Source organism: Melanerpes formicivorus, unplaced genomic scaffold (genome assembly GCF_026170545.1).
Source record: "Melanerpes formicivorus ecotype bairdi unplaced genomic scaffold, bMelFor1.0.p_v2 SCAF_12, whole genome shotgun sequence".
NCBI lineage: Eukaryota > Metazoa > Chordata > Aves > Piciformes > Picidae > Melanerpes > Melanerpes formicivorus.
In genome coordinates, this window is record NW_027142364.1 from 12244977 (window position 1) to 12265279 (window position 20303).

General features: G+C 48.3%; 1 protein-coding gene across 1 annotated transcript in view; it reads right to left on the reverse strand.

Moving 5' to 3' along the window:
* GPC1 (glypican 1) overlaps positions 1–20303 on the reverse strand; it is a 217840-nt gene that overhangs the window by 4994 nt on the left and 192543 nt on the right. The window contains exons 4-8 of the mRNA XM_068145413.1: positions 7087–7252; positions 3585–3715; positions 2568–2687; positions 1727–1860; positions 350–525 (exon numbers count right to left, since the gene is read on the reverse strand). Of these exons, the coding sequence (XP_068001514.1) occupies positions 350–525; positions 1727–1860; positions 2568–2687; positions 3585–3715; positions 7087–7252 (727 nt within the window). The remainder of the gene's footprint in view (positions 1–349; positions 526–1726; positions 1861–2567; positions 2688–3584; positions 3716–7086; positions 7253–20303) is intronic.

Sequence of the window (20303 nt, forward strand, 5' to 3'; positions counted from 1 at the left end):
CCTGATCTCCAGCTGCTTTAACCACCTGCTTCTGCAGCAGCTGGGAACCTCTGAAACAGATGAGAGCAGTGGCCTCATCCACAGGGCTGGGCTGCCACTAGAGAGAGCACCCAGGGTGCTGCTTACCCAAGGTAAGACACTGAGAGCAGCACAGCCTCCAGCCACCCAGCAGCAAGTTGGCTGCACTTGAACAGACCCTCTGGAGCCCCAAGGCAAAACCTGGGTCACCACAACCCTTCTGTGCCACCATGGCGCAAATGCAGGGTCTGCGCATAGGCCCACACAGGCTGCCAGGCTGAATGCCCAGACCCTCTCCTGCCGTGGGCCTCTCTAGTTCTGCTCAACTCACTCGCGTCTTGGAAGTCCACGTCGTTCCCGATGTTGGCGTTGCCCAGCCGGTTCGTCATGATCTTTAGCTGCATGATTTGTTGGCGAATGGTCATATCTGGCTTGGTGATGTCCACCTCCACCTCTGGGTTGTTAATCTGATTAGCTAGGCCGTCCCCCATCACTTCAGGCAGGTAACTGCGAAGGAAGGTGACAGGTTTAGATGTGTCCCTCTGGCTAAGCTCACCTCTCCCCACTGCAGACACCTGTGATGATCCAGCCTCTTTGAATCTCAGAGGAGCTGCCATCAGTGGTGTTGGCTTGTCAAACAGCCTCCATGTGCTGGTGTTTGCTATGAGGCAAACAGCTCTATGAATGGCTAAGCCATGCTACCATAGTCAGACCCCATTGAGCCTAGGGCTCACTCAGGCCACCTCAGCTTGCTAGAAGTGGCTGGTGGCTTTGCAGCATCACTGTCCCAACATGAGGAGGAGTTTCCTGCAGTAAAGGTTGTGCATGGGGTGGAGGGGTTGCTCTCAGGCTGGTACCACGGAGCCACAGTGAGCCACTCCCCTCTGGGAAAGCTCTGTTCACATAGGAGGCTGAGGAGCACCTTCATCCCTGACCTGGTTAAACCCTCTGGGGACTGATACCCTGGGATGAATGAATGCATGCTCCCAGCCTGGTACAACCAGAGAGGCCCACAGGGATGCATCAGTTAACTGGGAGCAGGAAAGCAGCAAACAAAGCTGCACTGTTCCCTTCAGCAGACCCCTGGCCCATCTGCTCCTGCAGATACGTGGCACTGCTGGCAACAACACGGAACATCAAAGAGCTGAAGGTGATGGCTCCAGGCTGGCAGAGATCAGCAGCCTAGCAAGTGCATGGAGAGGAATGGAGAAAAGTACATGCCCAGCAGGTGCCCATCTCCCTTCACAGCCATCCTTTAACCATCAGCCATGGGTAGGAGGTGTTTCTGCAGCTGTTTGTTGTCACCTGGGTGCCTCCTTTCGTCAGGAAACAGCATTTCAGGGTAGGTATGGATAGAGAGATGTGAATACAATTCTCAGCAACAGCTGTGGAGTTTGTGAGGTAAATCCAGCCCTTCTGCCTTCTGAGTGAATGCACAGTAGCAAAACTGCTCCATTAGTACCAACCCACAAAGTTAGTTCCTGGCATTTCAGTGCTTAACCCTCCAACTCACAATGCAATGACACCAGGCTTGGCACCTCCAGGTACCAGTTTCTCAGGAACTGCAGCACTTCTGTGGACAAGGTCTCACTTTTGGTTCAGGCTGAACAAGTGGGGCTGGCTGAGATGATGTGTAAGTGTCTTTGATCAAACCCTCCTTCTCTTACCCTAGAATGATGCTCTCCTGGCACCCTGACCCTCTCCATACCTGCCCTTGGTCATCCCGTTCCAACACTTGTCATCCGCCGCTGAGCTGGCCATTACTTTTTTGCTGCACAGGTTGCCTGGCAGGGTGACCCAGTACGTCTTGAGGAATGTCAGATTCCCTTTGGCATCTAAAACCTATAAACAAAGAGGATACTCAGGGCCAGGAAAGCTCTGGGGTCCCCCAGGGCTGTGGAAAAGACAAGGATTCTGTTGATTGATTTTTTTTGTGTTTTATCACCACAAAGTCTGTTTTTATGCAGACAGGGACGTGTCACCAACATTCCCCTAAAGACCACCCACCCAAGCACCCAGGGCTCGGATACATGCTGAGGGCTGTTTTGATACCATAAGAGGAACCAGGAGAAGGTCATCTTCTGGGCCATGAGGGCAATACTGAGAAGCAGCCTTGGTGGGAGTCAGCAGGGTTGAGACACGGAGGTGTCAATGAGTGTGAGTGAGGAGTAATTCAAATGTGGGACCATGGCAGATCTGCAGAATCTAAAATCTCCATGAAGGAGGCCCCAGTATCCAGGCTGGACTGTCTGAGGCTAAATAACACCAATGGCAAGGAACCTTTTTAGATAAGTTTGGCACCAAAGCTCTGAGAAATTGGTTACTGGTAACCTAGACCCCCAACCCTGTGCCAAGGCAAGATCAGGTCTGCTTAGGTCACACCACGACTTGCTGATCTGTTCTTCAGACTTGCGAGCAAAGGTGATTCAGCAGCCTGAGGTGTGATCTGACCTGACCTGCAGAAGCCAGAGCTGAGGTGGCCAGGCTGCTGGTGCAGCAGCACACCTGCCTTGGCACACTGGCAGGGCTGGACCTTCAGGCAAGCTCACCAGCATCTCCAGTGCTTGTGCAGAGGATTTTGCTTCCAATGGGACCTTCCCCCGCCTTTTCTTGTCCTCGCTGCTGGAACCTTTTGTGCTGATTTTGGGGTTTCCACAGCCTTGGAAAACCTGAAAAATAAACCAAATCCCACACTTAATATGATCTTTTTTTTTTTTCCCCTTTTCTTTTTCCTTTCTTTTTTTTTTTTTTTTTTTCAGTTAGTTTGTTTAGTTCTTTATTTTCTTCAGTGTGTTTGTCCTTCCTGCCCACAAGATCTCTAGATTCTGGCTTAGCTTCTGGTGAGGTTACTCTTATGCCAGAACGTGTTTTCATCACACTGTTACTGGCTTTGGTTACCATGATCAAGCACAATGTTTGTCACTGACACACAATTAGCACAAGTTTTTTGGATGAGTCACCAATGTTGACACAAAATGATTTCTAGCAATTTTATCTGTTCCCATCGTGACTTAAAAATTCTGGGAAGAGCAAGATATACTAAAAATGGAAGACCAATAGAAAATAGCTTCATGCTACTTCTTGGAAGACAGGTGAGCAACAGGAGAGCCTGTCTCATGTTCTCCAAATGGACTGCCAGATTGCCACTCAGTCTCACAGATACAATCTGATAAGCCCAGTGTTTCCACTGCAGAACACCCCAAGGCAGGTTAAAGCAGCTGCCTCCTGTCACTAGGGACGGTGCACTTGGTGTACCTGCCTCAGCTCAGCCAAAATACTTCAGGACTCTTCAGACACAGAGGCACCTGACAGCAAGTGACACCATGCCTCCCACAGTCACTGCATATGCAGGCCCACCTTGTATGTCTGTATCTAAATAAGGCTGGCTGGCTGTGGCAGGGAGGAACATTTGGAGACACTTGAGAAGGTTTTTTCCTAAGATGTGTGGTTTCCTATCATTAAAATAGTAGCCATTTAATCCCTTTCATCTTTCATCTCCTCTAGTTCAGCTGAACTGGCAGTTACACGTAGTATATCTTCAGCCAAGCCCAGGCACATGTCCTTACCTTGGCTGTGATTGAATCTTTGTTTTCTTGCAAGTTGGAAATAGCTTCAGCAATCCTCATGTGAATGGTCCCTATTACAGTGTCTACGTTGTAGGGTCCGTCGATGCGATCAGCCACCACAGCCAGGGAATCTAATAACACAAGACAGAGACGGCACTCATCAGGCTCTGTGCAACCAAGCCAAAGATCATGCTCCTGCCAGGCTGGATAAGGTGTTGGCCCCTTGGCAATTGAGACAACTCTCAGTTTTCACTATTACCCAAGTACATGCTCATTTTCTTCTGGCATGGGACAGCTGTTCCTTCCCAGCATATAGGTGAAGCCACTCTTGGTGGTGAAGGAACAGAGCTCATCTCCTGGTAAGTGCAACCTGTATTCACACAAAGTGATTGACATTTCCTGGGGTGCTACAGAAAAGAAAAAGGGAAAACTGGTGCAGAAATACAAAGTAATGCACAGCAATACTTGGCCCTAGCCCTCCTAACTCATTGCATGTCTTCAAGAAAGCGCTGCAGCCAGCCAAAAGTGGGACAATTGGGGTCAATAAAGTGCCAAAGGTACTATGTGTGGGCAATAGCTTCTGTAGCAGTGAAGGAGTGAGAAAAAGAGAGAGAAAAGGAATAATTCTGCTCCCCATTACCTCTGAAAGGACAACACATGACCAGCCAGGGGAGTATCACGCTATGAAGGTAGAGAAGCAGACTCAAATACCCACAACTAAACTGGTAAACAGGACAGAGGTGACTGAGGGATGCCTCTTTCTTTCAGCTACTCCTGTCATGGAAATCTCTGATGTCCAGGTGCCCCTGCCTAGCATGGAAGCCTCTTCCTGAATGGCTTGTTTGAGACTGTGCTTGGTTTACTGAAAATTACCATCATCTGCCTACCTCCACAGCTCCTTCTCAACATTCCAGTTGGCTTTGAAACAAGGCCAGCCTACATGAGATGAGGTTTCTAGAGCAACACTAGGTCCACAGTGGATGCAGTTAACAATGATGGTCTAATCCTGAGCTCACTGTTGTTAAATTAACAGCATGCTTAGTCCTTGCAAGAATGTTCTCTGATGTTACATGATTGATGTAGAGACCCTGACAGTTCTCAGAGAATGAGCAAATTTGGCACAGACTAGATGAGGGAGAGCACAAACCCACAGAAGATCCCCACAGGGCTTACAGCCGCAAAGCAGGTCCAGCCAGAGGGGAGCAAGAACAATAGTGAAAGAGGTAGGAGGGCTCAAACCTTAGCCAGTCTGGAGCATGGCCCACAAAATACTCTTTTTTTTTTCAGCTTGGAAATATTTTGTATTTATTTTTAGCACTTTTTATGAAAAAAGGGTTTTGCTGGGTAGCTTGAGCAAGAATGGAAACAAGGGCCACAGCTTCCAAGTTCACGTGCTCTCTTTTCCTGCAACTCAATCCTAAGTTAGTGCTGATTTCTAAAGCTAAACAAGGGAGCTATGGGGTTTTTGTTTTGTTTGTTTGTATTGTGGGAAATAACATCCCTGAACCATTAAAAAGCCTGCAGTTTAACTCTGATGCCTCTCAGGGGTTGTGGTGTCATCTTCAAGATTGTATTTTCCAGACAATTTTAGCTGGCAGAGGCACTAAGGTCGAGATGCAGACATTTAAATCAAAGGCTGCACCCCAAAATTAGTGGTGAATCGGGGTTGAATGACTTACTATAAAAATCTCCCTTAATTTGACCTGCCCTCATTTGCCAAATGGAGAGAGTAACTCTGTGTTTAGTGTAACAATACCTCCAGCTACATGGAGGGGTCTGGAGAAGAGTGAAAACCAGAGAATGCCGGTGAACTGCTACCTCTGACTTTACATCTTGCTCCAGTGCTTGCTCAGATTGTGACCTTTAACACTAAAATGTAACCTCCAATTTCCTCCTAGCCATCACCCCCCTGACAATATCTCTTGGGGAAGAAGAAACCAGAGTAAGTTCAAAATGCATCTTGAATTGCCTCCCTGTCAATCAAGGACAGCTGGACACTGACCTTTCGGGGGACAGGCAGTGACCATTACAATTGGCTTGTTACACCATCCAAGTCCTGGTGTAAGCCCTTGGGGAAGGGAATATTCCTCCCACTCTTTTGCAGCAGGCTCCCAAGTTGCTCTCTTGGAGAGCACTTCCAATTAGTTGCAGTAGGCTGCCACTTGGTTCGTTAGCCTCCAGTGTGAGGTGGGCAGCTGGCTGACACACCTCACTGAGCAAGGGCACTGCCTTCTGTGTGCAGTAGGTCCATATTTATTTTGCAGTGTCCCTTGAGAGCCAGATGACACTCCTTGAACTTCTGAAAGAGTTTTATTATTAACACCACCACACATCAAGCCTGAGGCAGCCTGTTGGGCTGCAGCTGGCTAGTGAGCTGGCACTCTTGCTTGGCCAAACAGCAGATGCCAAGGCAAAAGAAAAGGCCAAGCCTGAAGCTCATCTCCTCTGGTGCCTGTCTTTTATAAGCTGAGGCAAATATCAAGGCCTCCTCAGATCTCAGGTTACTCCAGGACTAAATGTACAACCTGAGAGAGAAAGAGGAGTGCTGGGTGTCAGTCAGCACAAGGAGGAGTGAGAACTTTACCACTGCAGACAGCCTACCCGATGGACTGCAGACAGGGAAAGGACACACACTGTACCACAAGCACACCATCTTCTAAACAAAACCCCTCACCACCCTTACACCATGTCCATCAGCTTCACATGCCATGCTCAGCAGTAGATCATGTATAAACCAGGAGCCAGAGGCTGAGTGACACCTGAGGTCTTCTTAAAACTGATGCCTGGGTCTGATCAGGCAATGTAGAATTTCCTGCAGAAGTGCCTTTTTGCAGAAGTTCTCCAGCCTCTGTTGCACAAAAGATAGCCCACACCATCACAGTGATAGTTCTGGCTTTTAAACTCCATAAAACAGAGGCTTCTATACACATACAGCCTGCTTTGAAATAATCTTAGCTGAGTGACAAAACAAAACTGAAACAAGCTCTTTCCTCATTTAAAGTATAAGTCTAATTTTCCCATTCCTGGCAATGCCTGCAACTTCCCCCTCCCCATGGATTTGTTGATCCTTCCAAATGTGTGATTCTGACCCCTTTTCTCTCCACCCATGGAAACAGTCTGTGTTCATGTCACTAGACTGTCTCCCAAGGAGGGCAGCAAGTGCTTTTCCTCTGCTCTCACAAGTGCTGTGGTGTAGATGATGAGGCAGCTCTGCAAGTGTACAGGTGGCAGGATCTGTCCCAAAGCTTCAACCCTTGGGAGGAAAAAGATTTACTTGAGTGCAAAGTGTGGGCAATCTCGAAGAGCACAAGCAAGATGAAAACTCTTTAAGCCCTTGTTAGCCAGCCCAGGAGTGCCCAGAAAAACATCCTGCAATAGCTTCTAGGTGTCAGATCACAGACAGTGATGCTAATGTAAATGAGCCTCCAACAGCCCTTTCTTTAGCCCCAAACAATGCCTCAAGAAGTTCAAAAGGTGTTGCAGCAGCAGAAGGCCATCTTACCCATCAGGTACTTCCACTCAGTGTTCAGGTCGGCTTGGTTGGCCAGGCAGCCCTTGACGACGTTCAGGCAATAGTTGTTGCATGGCTTCACACTGGACATGCCCCGGCAGTGCGGGCAGTACATCAGCTTCATGATGGCACGAGTGCACTCGTGGCTGAGAGATACCTGTGGGAGACAGATTGGAGTCAGGCACACTGGCTGGTCAAGGGGTATGTGGGGGAACTGCCCCCCTTCCCTGGGGTGAGGGAGCTTGGTGTGATCTGAAAGGCAACATGGCTCCCTGTGGGTGGCCCTGGGAACAGTGCTTCCTCTGTCGTTGCCTCTCCTTGTCCCCACCCTTCCAGAGGTGTCCCTCCCATCAGAGGCAGCTGCCAGTTCCTCAGGCTGTGGGTGAACCCAGGGTTCTTGGAAAAAATTTGTATGTGTGCACCATCCCCCTTCCAGGCAGGTCTGGTGGCCACAAGGACAGCCTGAGCTGACCATCAGCTGTAACCATGACCCCAGCACATGGTGCACATGTTCTTCTGGAGCTGCTGCAGTCAGTGCCACCACTGTGCCCCTTCTGCAGGAGGGGTTTGTTGTCGCTGCCTGGTGTATGCAGGTGTCCCACCTCAAACTGCACCTCTGGCTTCCTTGGGAGACACACAGTGGGGGACTGGACATGGAAAGTTCTAGCTGGCATCTTTGGAAAGGAGAATGCAGTTGGGGGAATACTTGAACAATGCCAAAACCACAGGCAATTGGGAGCACAAGGCACAGGAAGCGATCGCCCTCTGAAAGCACTTTGGTAGCCACAGGCAGGCAGTGCAGTGGGCCAACACAGGCGCTGCCAGCAGCCCACAGGCTCTGCATGTGCAGCTGATGCTTTACACAAGTCACTCTGGAGGTGATTTTGCCATACTTTGAACATGGCTTGTAAAGTTTCTTCTGGGAGATTCCAGAAAAATTCAGTTCTAAGGTGCCCTTAGGAGAACATGATGATGCAAAGCCCATTATCAGAGGCCAGAGGAGAAAACCTCTAAGCTTTCCCCCTCCTTAAACTGCCTGCACAGCAGCACCTCACTTCTAGTCAGCCTTGGAAAAGAGATGTTGGGTGGTGCTAAGCCTTGCAGGGAACACCAGCACCATGCCAAGGCTTTGCTCTGCTTCCTTGGTGAGCTCTCTCTCCATTCTGGGACAACTTCCTCTGACAGAAAGTGGCTCCTGGCTGCTGTGCTACTCTGCTGCCAGGAGATGGAGGCTTTGTCCCGCTGCACTGCGTGGGTGCCACAGTTTCACCTCTGGGAGAGACGGGCAAAGACATCACCGTCTCCTGCCTGGGTGATCCCTCAGGGGATGTAAGAAAGCAGAGGGGCAGACAAGCAAAAGAATAGTTTATTTTTCGTCTCAGGATTAAATAACCGTTGATGGAGCAGCAGCTGAAAAGACAGACAGTCAGTAGGAGCACACAGAACACTAACCCAGGCTGTAGCTGAAGACCTGCTGAATCCAGAGCACTTACACAGAGACCAGGAGACGCAGTTGGGAAGGAGCTGTGACCTCTATTTCCTAGGCAGAGCTTTCACAAACAGGAATTATGTAGTGAAGCTCCATCTAGAACATGTAACCTGCAAAGGCAGTCAGGTCCTGAACAGAATTTTGTCTGTGTTTTACCAGCTAGCCTCATCCCTACTCATCCCAGTTTATCCAGCTGTGGCCATAGAGCACCACAACCCAGCATAGCACAAATTGCGCTGCAGCACCTCAGGAGCTGTGGCACAAAGAGGTCATGCCTCTGGGCCCTGGAATGTGGGACTTCCTACAGCACTGATGGGAACTGGGGAGCAGCTGGGTGGTTTGCCTGCACCCACATAGATCTGTGGTTGCACTGCACAGTGCACACTCTTTTGGAGTTTCAGGGAGCTCAAGTGCTTTGGCTGGAAAGAGGGAGTGCCAGGAAACACCCCCGGGGTGGTGTGGGCCAGCCAGAGAGGATAGCCACAGGCAGATAGAGAACAAAGCTATTTGGTGCCCTGCCAGAGGTGTGGGGGACACTGGAAGAGGTGAGTGACAGATCTTGGCTCAGAAAAGCATCTCCAACATGCTTAGCTTTAAAAGATGGTGTAAATCCAGCTGGGGCTACCCAGGTGATCATAGTGAGCCCACATCTAAAGGATGTCGCACAAGCTCAGTGGACATTTCGCAAATATTTCTGCTTGCCAGATTTGTCCTGGTCTCTGTGTTCATTTTGTGCCTGCCTTTTTCTGACAAAACAGAAAGGACCTTTGCACCCTGAGCATACCACTCCCTTGTCCACCAGAGAGTCACTGTGCAGGGCCACGTGTGCCCAGCCACCTATGCCCTACCACTACTCAGAGATGCAGAAAGGGAGAGGCAGGAGAGATCTGCTTCTTGGTGCCCACCTACTCCATCTGGCCTTCAGCATGACTGGTGAGCGCAGGCAACTGCCAAGGCCTCCTGTGATGTAGACAGCTGCCTGCCGTCCTGCAACCCACCTCCCTCCCACCTCTCCATGGCTGTCAGCCAGGCAAAACTGCTTGTCCCCAGCTTTACTGCCTGTGTCTGTGCCAGTGCCCACAGAGCAGCCACCTCCTGCCTATGCAGCTCTTGTGGGCTGTTGCCACCTGCCTCGGGGCGGCAGATGCAGGCGGAGCACCAGGTGATAACAGTGCCTGAGGCTCAGGCTCAGCTCCTGAGGACTTGAGGGGGAAAAAAAGCTGCTTTTGCACCTCAGCAGGGATCATTTCTGGGTGTCAGAGAGGAGCTGTGTGTGTACTGTCAGCCTGTCACTCTTGCAAAGTGACTCTCCCGAAGGACACTGTCCCAGGTACAGCAGCACCCCCTCATTCCTGTTGCTCTGCCCCAGAGTTTCTGCTCTGAAGACAATCAGGTGATCCATCCACCACCAGTTATTGCTCTGCTAACTCTGGCAGGTGCCAAGTGTTAACTTAATCTCTTGGCAGAAAAGATAAGTATTAACTTTCACAGGTGGAAGAAGCCAGGCTCCACTCCCTTTCCCCAAAGAACAACAAACCTCTCCTGTTGGCTGCAGGACTCTTTTTTCACAGGCAGGCTGAAGAGGTGAACCACGATGGGAGGGATGAGAGGGCACAAAGGGGAATTTCATATTTTCTTCATGATTTGCTTGGCTAGAGTTCAGTTCCTTGTTGTTTCACCCAGCCCATGGACTCCTGCTCCATACAGGGCAAAGGAGGGTCAGAGCTTGGGGCTCCCAGAGCCTCTCCCATCCTGGATCCTGCACCGTCCCATGTGGGGGACTTACAGCATGTTAATGAACCCTTCAAACACCTCTTAGTACTTGTGGCTGAAGTAAAGTGCCAGGTTTTTTCAAGTATGCTGTGTCCACACAGGGGAACCCCAGCCCCAGGTAGAATGGGCTGAGATTTCCCCTTTTGTATGGATACAGCAACACAATGAGCAGAGCACTGCAGTTCTTGCCTGCTCATCTCTTGGTCACTGCCAGCTCCAGCTATGACACTGGGGAGAAGAGCTCTTCAGGCTTGAGCAGTGGGAAGATTCCAGATAAACACCCCTATAGTGAGAGTGAAGCAGTTTTTCCAGGCTGACAAACACTTACCTCTACCTGCACACTAAGACATCTTCACTTCCTCATGCTTTCAACCTTCAGCCTTTAAAAAGAAGCTGAGACGGTATAACCTTCTCCCTGCCCAACAGCTAAAGGATGCCAGCTAAGAGCTGACGGAGAGCATCTCTGGCAATAACTGATAGATCAATAAGCAACATCCTCTATTCATCACAGGTGGCCTGAAGGCAAGAGCACACAAACTCCTGCAGATGGAGTGAAAGCTAACATAATGTCTTCATCTCTAAATGATCTGGCACAGCATGAAGACAGGACATGACAATAATTGATTTCGCTAAGTACCATCAACCTGGCCCAGCCTGTGCATGGTTGTCCTTTAAGGAGACATGCTGCTTCTTGAACTTCAGTGGCATCTATCATATTTTCTTAGTTCAGTGACCTAGAAACTGCATTAAGATGTCAAGAGAACATGCACAATACTTTGGAAAAATCACTTCCTGAGAATCTGGGAAAAAAATATTAGTGAGAGATATGGCTTGGAACCAGGGCACACCTCGTTTGGTTGTCAAAGGTATACATAAATACACAAACCAAAATGAAGTGCTGATTACAAATACACTGTTCCTACATCACTGCTCAGTTAAAATCCACATACTCTATTCTGATCCCAGTGACACCAGTGGGTACCATCCCTTACAGTGCAAGCCCAGTGATGAAGTGATAAGGAAGATATGCCCAAAATAGGGAACAAATTGCTACTGAGCAATAAATCACTTTAATTAAACCTACTTTACAGCTGGGGATACAGTAGCTGATTCGAGTAGCAATGAGGTAATGCAACAGGAACAGGTGGCTGCCTTAAAAAGAGCCCCATTCCACTGTAAGTGCTGACATTTCAAGGAGGTTGTTGTCATCAGGTATTATCCCATGACTGTGGCTTGTAGCAGGAGATGAGCTCTGTGCTTTTCCATGGCTACTTTCCAAAGCCTGATGTGCCCAGGCTTTGTTGCTGGAGCCACCTGTCCAGATGTAAATTGCTGGAGGCAAGTGCTTTGCCAGAGCAAAAGGTATTTGCAGCCTTGCTTTTATCGTGTCTCGGGCAGAGCTGGAGGTTGCACAGCCACCCAATGTGACTGCTGAGATGGGGCTCACTGTGCCACTATTTGGCACTGCTGTTTGCACAGCAGCCATCAGAGAATGGGCACATGTGGAGATAATATGACAGAAAATGGAGAATATATAGCTCTCAGCATTCACAGTGGCACTGGTTTACCTAATTTTTCCTCCTGAGCAATGTTTAAATCAGTGGCACTGGTTTACCTAATTTTTCCTCCTGAGCAATGTTTAAATCAATTACAGTAAAATTAATAACTTCAGCAAGCTGAGAAGATGGGCTGGGGGATTAGTTGCTAGCTGAGTTCCTTGCCACTCCCCAGCCAATTTAGAAAACACTCAGTGTGAAAGGCTTCTAACAACACAAAAGCTCCTGCCATGTATTTTATTAATATGCTTTCCAGGCAAAGAATCACAGAAACACAGGAGGCTTGAGGAAAACAAGCAGTCACCTACCCTGCCTCCCTGCAATGAGACACAGTTGAGGAGAGCTAAATTATCCTTCATATTACCTAAAATGTAACTTCAGAACAGTCATAAGCTTTCTGAAGCAAAGACACAGGGAGGTGAAACTACTTGCAGAAGGGGAAAGCACTTAGCTGAAACAGGCAAGGCACCCCTGCACAGACACTTGAGACACCCAAGTGCAGACAGTTCTTGGGATGAGCAGGGCTTTAGTCACTGTAGGACACATGGCAGCAGGGCAGCACTCTTGCCAAAATGGGATAGATTTTTCCAGACCACAGGAAGAAGTCTTTGTGTCTTTCCTCTCTGTCTTTAAAGAACAAATCAAACTTGTGATTTGCACATTCAAGCCAAGTTACCACCTCTGCACAGATAACATGCTCCCATATAACAAAAGCGTATTTTACAGAGCCATGGGACACTTCTCCCTCAGACCCACCATTACCATCTCTTCTCTCACTAAAGCACCTACCCAGGTTATATGCTGATTTTTCCAAACAGTGCTCACTGATTTGTAGACCTGTTCTCAGCATAAACTCCTGGCCTGAGTCTGGACCTCTCTGAATCTACAATAGTGTGAGGTCTTTCACCAATCTGAACTGGGACTGCATGAGACCAGTCACACAGAACAACAGAGAGGTGGGAAGATGAGATGTGTTTTCATCTGTTGCTGCATTGCCTAATGCTTGGAAAACATTTGAGAGCCTCCAAAACACACTGAGAAAGGGCAGAGAAAGGATCATGAAGTGATGATATGAGTCTCAGATGCTCCTGAGTTTTCTTTTAGCTAAAAGCTGCTACACCCTCCTCATTTTCCCAGCCCATTATTTCCTGAAAGGGTGGCTGGAAAGACCAAAGAATGAAGTGTGGGATGCAGAGAGGAAGGCTGGACAACAGCACCCAAAGAGGCACTAGCGCTGGGACAAGCTCCATACATCACATCCAGGAGTTACAGTGTCTTTTTGATGGTGCAATGATCCTCCCTCCCAGCTTCCTGAGTGCTGGAGAGAGGCTGAGCCTCAGGAAGCCAGAGACACCTGGAGCAGTGCTTTAAGGGTGGCAGTAGGAAGCTCTTACCACAGGAGGACAGCATGCAGTCAAGCTGTGCTGCTGCTCTTGGGTACAGCATACCTGGCTGTGGCTGGCTGTGAGGGGTGAGCCTGGGTCTCAGCAGGGCTCCTCCTGCATCCAGCTCCTTTGGCACCCAGAACCTGCAGCTAAGCTGCAGATGCTGCTTTTGAAGCGCTGGCTTCAAACAAGGCAAAAGAAAAAAAAAGGGAAAAAAACCCCAAGAAACATCCCCCACCCCCACCCCCAAATCCCATCTCCTTTTGAAGCTCAGCTTAAAAGCTAATGAGAACCTGCAGCCTAGATACAATGAGATGGGACTGCTTGGCCTTCAGGGGCCTTTAAGTACATCTGAAAGGCATTTAGCACCAATAAAATAAGCTGAGCTCTTGCTGGTATTTTCCCTACCCCCCCCTTTCCCCTTGCACATTCACCCACAGGCTGCTGTGTGCCATCTGTGCTTTGCTTCCCAGGGGAAGCAGGGTTAGGAAGAGGGGAGAGATTTGAGGATGAAGAAAGAGACCTGGGTGAAAAATGCCATCAACCCCCCAGGCTTGTCGGGGCATGCAGGAAGGTTTGCTCATGGAGGGAGAAGGCTGAGCTAATTCCTAGCATTGTTGGTGGAGCTGTTGTTCTGTGGGCACTGTCCCCTCTAAAAATTTTACCCTGGGGAGTATGATAGTGGCCTGTAGGGAGCTGTGATGTTTGTGTTCACTGAGCTGAAATATGTCCCTGCTGTGGGGCTGCTCATGTGGTCCCTTCCTGGCTCTAGCCTCTGAGGAGCAGTGCAGATCTGAGGTGAGCGTGGGGAAACTGTTGTGCTTGGCTGTGGTTTTGCAGTGACTCAGAGATGACACCTCCAGACATGTCAGCTATATGTCAGAACATACCTACACTAATTCTCAGGTATACCTTTCCATGCAGAAGGACTTTCTTATCCCATTGGCCATTCTAACCTCCAGAAGCACCAGTTAAAACCTGGTGACATCAGGCAGCTTAGGTTTCCAACTGATGCTTTAAAGACAGTAGATAGCAGGCAGCTTTTTGGTGGCAGGTAGGTGTGCTGGGCAGCTAGAGGAGGAAAGCACCTGTAGCTGGAGATGTCCCCTGGTTTACGGGCTGAACACAGTTATGCAGGCAGCTGCAGCCAAGGCTTTCCTAACACCATCGCCTACCTTCTCATGCATATTTTAAAGGCAGGTGACAGAAGTATGGGAAGCTTTTCCTGCCAGCTGTGAAAAATCCATTCTGGGGGAGCATTTTTGAGAAAACAGGTCAGTTCTTCAATTCACAGGCCAGGCCATGTGTGCTGGGAAATGCAGGTTGGTTTTCAGAGCCAATTACCCCAAATGTCTCCTTTGGAATTGCGCAGTTGGGATAAAGTTGTCTGCATGAAGAAAAGCAGATACAAAACCAGGCCAAACAGGTGAGTAGCTCCTGCCAGAGTGGTGTGGAGGAGCACTGCTGAGCTGCTCACAGGACAGGCTGAGAAAGCCAGTCTTGTCCTCTCTTTATAAGACCAGCAGCACCAGGAGGGCAGCTTTGTGTTTGCCTGGGAGCTGGCTGGATCTGTGACTGGGGCTATCTGCAATGTGGCAATTTCATGTTGAGAAATACTTCATTTTTACAGTCCCTCCATGGAAGGAGTCTCAAATACTATGATCAAAAAAGCCCAGGCCTGTGCAGTTCTTTGCACACCTCCACATTTGCAAATCTGAGCCACGGATGCTCCATGCACCAAGCTGTCAGTGCCCAATTCCATAGAATCCTAGAATGTCTTGGGTCAGAAGTGACCTTTAAAGGTTATCTAGCCCAGCTCCATTTCCCTGGTGAAAGAAATGGGAGCTGCAGGTGCTCCCAACCCTCGTCTGGTGCTGGGGAGTTGGCACAGGGAGCAGACCCTGCTCTCTCCACCACATGGTCAGCAGCTGCCTTGTGCATGTTTATGCCAGCCCTGATGTAATTAGCACCTTGACGTGTGTTAAATGAACCAAGCCTTCCAATCTTTCAGAATAAAACTCTAAAAGAAACAGCTGCGGGGCTGACAGAAATATGATTCTTTCAAAGTCTAATGAATTGTATAATCACTTCAGTCATTATTTTGCATCTTCCTTCCATAAATGCACAGTCATGAGTCCTTGGAGCACAGTGAGTTTTAAGCCTCACCAAGCCCATCACTCAAGATACCTCAAACATGTTTTGAAACCCCCTCAAGGGATTGGAAGGTGAGCGGGTACAGGCACAGGGTGCCAGCTGTGCTGGGGTCTGATGGCAATAATAGGACATACATGACCCTGCAGTTCAGTGACCTTCTTGCCTTCACCTCACTGTGTTTAGCTCAGGGTGAGAGATAGAGGGGATGGAGGCTGATGTGAAGTCTGTGCCCTTCGTGCTCCAGCAACCCAGAGCTGCTGTGAAGCCTGAGGCCAGGCAGACAGCCTAGGTCCATCACTGCCAACCCAGCAGCCAAACAGCCATTTTGCAGATTCAACCCCCCCAACAACAACCTGACCAAAAAACCCAACCCAAACCAAACAAACCCCACCAAAACACGAGAACAAAACCAAAAAACACTGTAAGAAAAATACAGGCTAGGGTAATCCAGCCAAATGGGGGCAGCAAAACAGGGAGCAGAGTCAGGCCCGTCTCCCTCTGCAGCCAGCAGTGAGAGCTCTTCCAGAGGGCAGTGACAACGGCTTCAGAAGGCAGTACAGCCTGCGAGGGACACCAAGACTCAAGGGCAGAATCCACAGCTAACTGGAAGGATCTGTGCCTTCAGATTCCTGACAAGTGCCTAACTGTCTTCAGATATTGAAGTGAGGAAGATTCATGTGGACAGACAGGCTGCTCTCATGCTCCTCTCCCTCCAAAGGAAAATACTGCAAGACACAACCTGCCTATTCAACACACTCCCTGTTCTGTTCATCTGACACAGTTATTTCCAGCTGGTACAATTTTCAATCCTTTCAAAACTAGATTCAATTGACTTTTAACCACCAGGTAAATATGGGAGACATATATCTGCTTGCCTGCATTATTTCCATTATGTTTGGAATGTCTGTGGGTTTTTATCCCTGAAGGGTTGTGATTTAAACATAAAAATGGGTAGAAATACTGGAAAGTAATATGTGAAATACATCAGGATGTGCTCAGGACTGTATGCTCCCCAACCAGCTCCATTTGAATCTGTCCAAACAAATTCCAAAGCTACTGCAAAACTCTCCCCCTAGTTCTACCTCCAGTGCTGCAGGAAAAGAGGATTGGGCTAAGAGGTGTGTGTGGGGCTGCAGGACCTGCCACACCAAGTTGTTTAAAGCAAGTAGGGAGAGGATGGCAGGCTGGTGACTCGGGGAGCACGGCTAGCTTGGGGAAAGGGGTATGAAGCTTCTGAGTTTGCAGAGGGATTGGGCTGACTGAGGCTTAGATCTAAAATGTTTTGAGCCATGCAATCCCACATACAAACTGCTCAGGGTCAGCTCACCCCAAAACATGGAGATCATGCTGATCTCAGCATGGAAGGGCACGTCATTGAGCTCAGCAAGGAAAAGCACATCCCAGCCCCCTGCACCCACAGTACCCAGCCATGGGGCAGGTATTGGCAGCTGTGCCAGATGCTGTGCATGGGCAGGAGGGAGCAAGCATAGGAGCCACTGAAGAAACCAGTCTTTGAAGGTGCTTGTGCTTATTTCATCCTGCAGTCTAAGATGGTGTTCACAGGCTGGGCTGTCTGAAGTAAACAGACTTCTTAACTCCCAGGCCTTCAGTACTCCTCCTCCTGAATACCAAAGGGTGCTCATAGTATCATAGTATCAGTCAGGGTTGGAAGGGACCACAAGGATTACCTAGTTCCAACCCCGCTGCCATGGGCAGGGACACCCTACACTAGATCAGGCTGGCCAGAGCTTTGTCCAGCCTGGTCTTAAACACCTCGAAGGACGGCACCCCAACCACCTCCCTGGACAACCTATTCCAGGGTTTCACCACTCTCATGGTGAAGAACTTCCTCCTCACATCCAGCCTGAATCTCCCCACCTCCAGCTTCATTCCATTCCCCCTAGTCCTATCACTCCCTGAGATCCTGAGAAGTCCCTCCCCAGCCTTCTTGTAGGCCCCCTTCAGATACTGGAAGGTCACAATTAGGTCACATTAGGTCATGACATTTTCCACTGTATGAACTATTGCTGGGCCTGCAGCACAAACTTTCAGCACAGACACCAACCACTTCCTTTTCAGAAAGTCTACCTTTAATTAAGCAAGGAAAAAAACCCCAAGACCCCAGCATGTTCCAGCAGTTGCTACTGGTACCTGGCTGTGGTGAGCTGCACCCTGCCTCCATCCCAGCTAGTGATGCCAACACTTGCGGGACCTGCTGCTACCTGCTGCTTGTGTCCCACATGGAAACCCCATAGGATTCTGTCTCCCATTATTTCCCCTCATTTTTTTTAAAGGAGAAGCCAGGCCTGAGGATGAGCATCTTACCAAACACAGCTGTCTATAGGTACAGGTAGCTGCCATACAAAGGCAGGAGGCTTATTAAATCCCATGTAAGCAAACAGGTGGTCTCCCTGAAAGAAAATTTGGAGCAGGTCTCAGATGAAAGCTTCTTCCAGATGGAAAGATAAACTCCTGTGGTACCTTATAGCTTTTTGGAGCAAAGATACTCTCTGCACAAAGGCATCCTGCCATCCAGTCACTGCCATAACACAAGAACTGTCATGCGAAACCCGAACACCTCCCAAGTGTGAGGTGGGATAACATCCAATGAAAAAGAAATAAACATGATATGAGGATACTGCCACTCATTGCTGTTCCAGTGCCATGGAACAACATTCTCATAACACCCATTTACAAACACTAATATAGAACCACAGAACATAACTCTTGACGTTGGAAAAAACCTTTGAGATCATCGGGTTCAACTGCTGGCCTAGAGCTTTGCTATCCCACTGCTACTGTTAAGCAAATACTGTCTTTTCAGGATCAGGATGAGACCAGTTTAGATAAATGATTAATTTCATTGCAAACATGAAATATTTTAAATGAAAAAAACACATTATTCATGATTGTATGTACTTGCTACTGATGCTCTCAATAACAATTAAGCTACTGAAGGGATATAGATGCAACATCAAGGACATGGGACAGGAGTTCACTGCACTTGAGCTGTATTAGCACAGTTGAGAAAAGATTATAGTATTCATTTTATTCAGTCGGGTCAATTGTATGCCTGCTTCCCAACAAAAGCAACTGGGAGCTGAAAGACAGAAGTCAACTATGTCCTTCCAAGCTATGGAAATAAGTGAGGTATGAGAAATGGCTGCAGTCTTAAAGGAGATGAGAATCAGGAACGACTATCCTGTCTTTGTTGCATTATTGACTTGTTGGAAATGTAAAGCATGTTTAGATAAACATATTTTTTTTCCTTATGTGCCCAGCACATTCACTGTACTATTAAAAACATTTATAAAAAATAAAATCTATTTTTGGGCCTTTTTAATTGGAATTCAATTCTCATCCAAATGCAGCTTGACCCACCATGTGTTTAAAAATTACTCACAGGGTAAATAGGAAAGCTGCTATTTACCTTAGGCTAACATAAAAGTTTAAAAAATAAGGCTGAAATGTATGGTGAGACACAGTGTTGCTTAAATAAAAATGTACTGATAGATTCCCATCATTGGTAAAATGAAATACAGGATTTACTGGAAAAGGTTATAATTAGCAAGGAAAAGAATCGCCTTTTTGTTCAAACTCAAAAGAGAGTCAGCCTTAGGAATCATAGAATCATGCAACTGCCTGGCTGGAAAAGACCTTGAGATCACTAAGTCAAACCATAACCTAACATCTCCCTGTACACAACCACTAGACCACGTCCCTAAGCTCCTCATGTAAATGTCTTTTAAACATCTCCAAAGATGGTGACTGCACCACTGCCCTGGGCAGTCTGTTCCAGTGCCCAATGACCCTTTTGGTGAAGACATTTTTCCTAATAGCCAATCTAAACTTTCCCTGGGACAACTTGAGGCCATTTCCTCTTGTCCTATAACTTGTTAGCTGGGAAAAGAAACCACCTTCCACCTCACTACAAACTCTTCTCAGGGAGTTGTAGAGAGCAATGAAGTCTACTCTAGGCCTCCCCTTTTCCAGGCTGAACAACCCCAGCTCCCTCAGCCACTCCTCACAGGACTTGTGTTCAAGAGCCCTCCACCAGCCTTGTCACCCTTCTCTGGATACACTCCAGCGCCTCAATGTCCTTCATGCAGTGAGGGGCCCAAAACTCAACACAGCACTTGAGACACAGCCTCAAAAACATCTACTGAGAAAAGGAAACACAAAGAGCTATCAAAATGGATTAAGTGTTCCTTGTTTACATGGCTGATAGCCGTTTCACATCAATCCCCACTACCATGGGGAAACTTCTAAGAAACAGAGATGCAGCAAAAGAAAGATTGTCCTGACTGATGAGCAAAGTTCATTTCAAAACACCTTCTCTCCCTGCCTTCAGAAACAGAATGTCATTTCTTTACCTCTTGTGCACTCTCACCCGAGATTCATAGGCTGTCAGCTGCCCAAGGGGAATTTGAGTATTCTGGGCATCTTTTGACATGCACAGGGCAGCTTTCCTCGCCATCTGTCAGTGCAGCATGGGCATGGTGTGGAGATGCAGGGGGACACTGAGGATCTGTGCACAGTTTCCCTGCCCTTTTTAGGCACCTTGGTGCAGACAGGATCACCTCTGCTACCTGTCCCCACAGCACTTTGTGCCCTGGGACTTGGAGGCCTGAGCAGTATCCTACTGTCGTAAGTTACAAAACCAGCCTGGATATTCCTGTTCATCATGCTGCATCTCCCTAAGGATTGTTTTCTTTTATTTGATAAAGGGTTTCTTCCTCAACCCTTGCCATTTTTAGCGGCTTAGATTTGCTTCCGCTTTCCGCAGTACTTTGGTTCACCTATTGCACATTATCTAGGCCACAAAAATGATCCAACGGCTGGAACACCTCT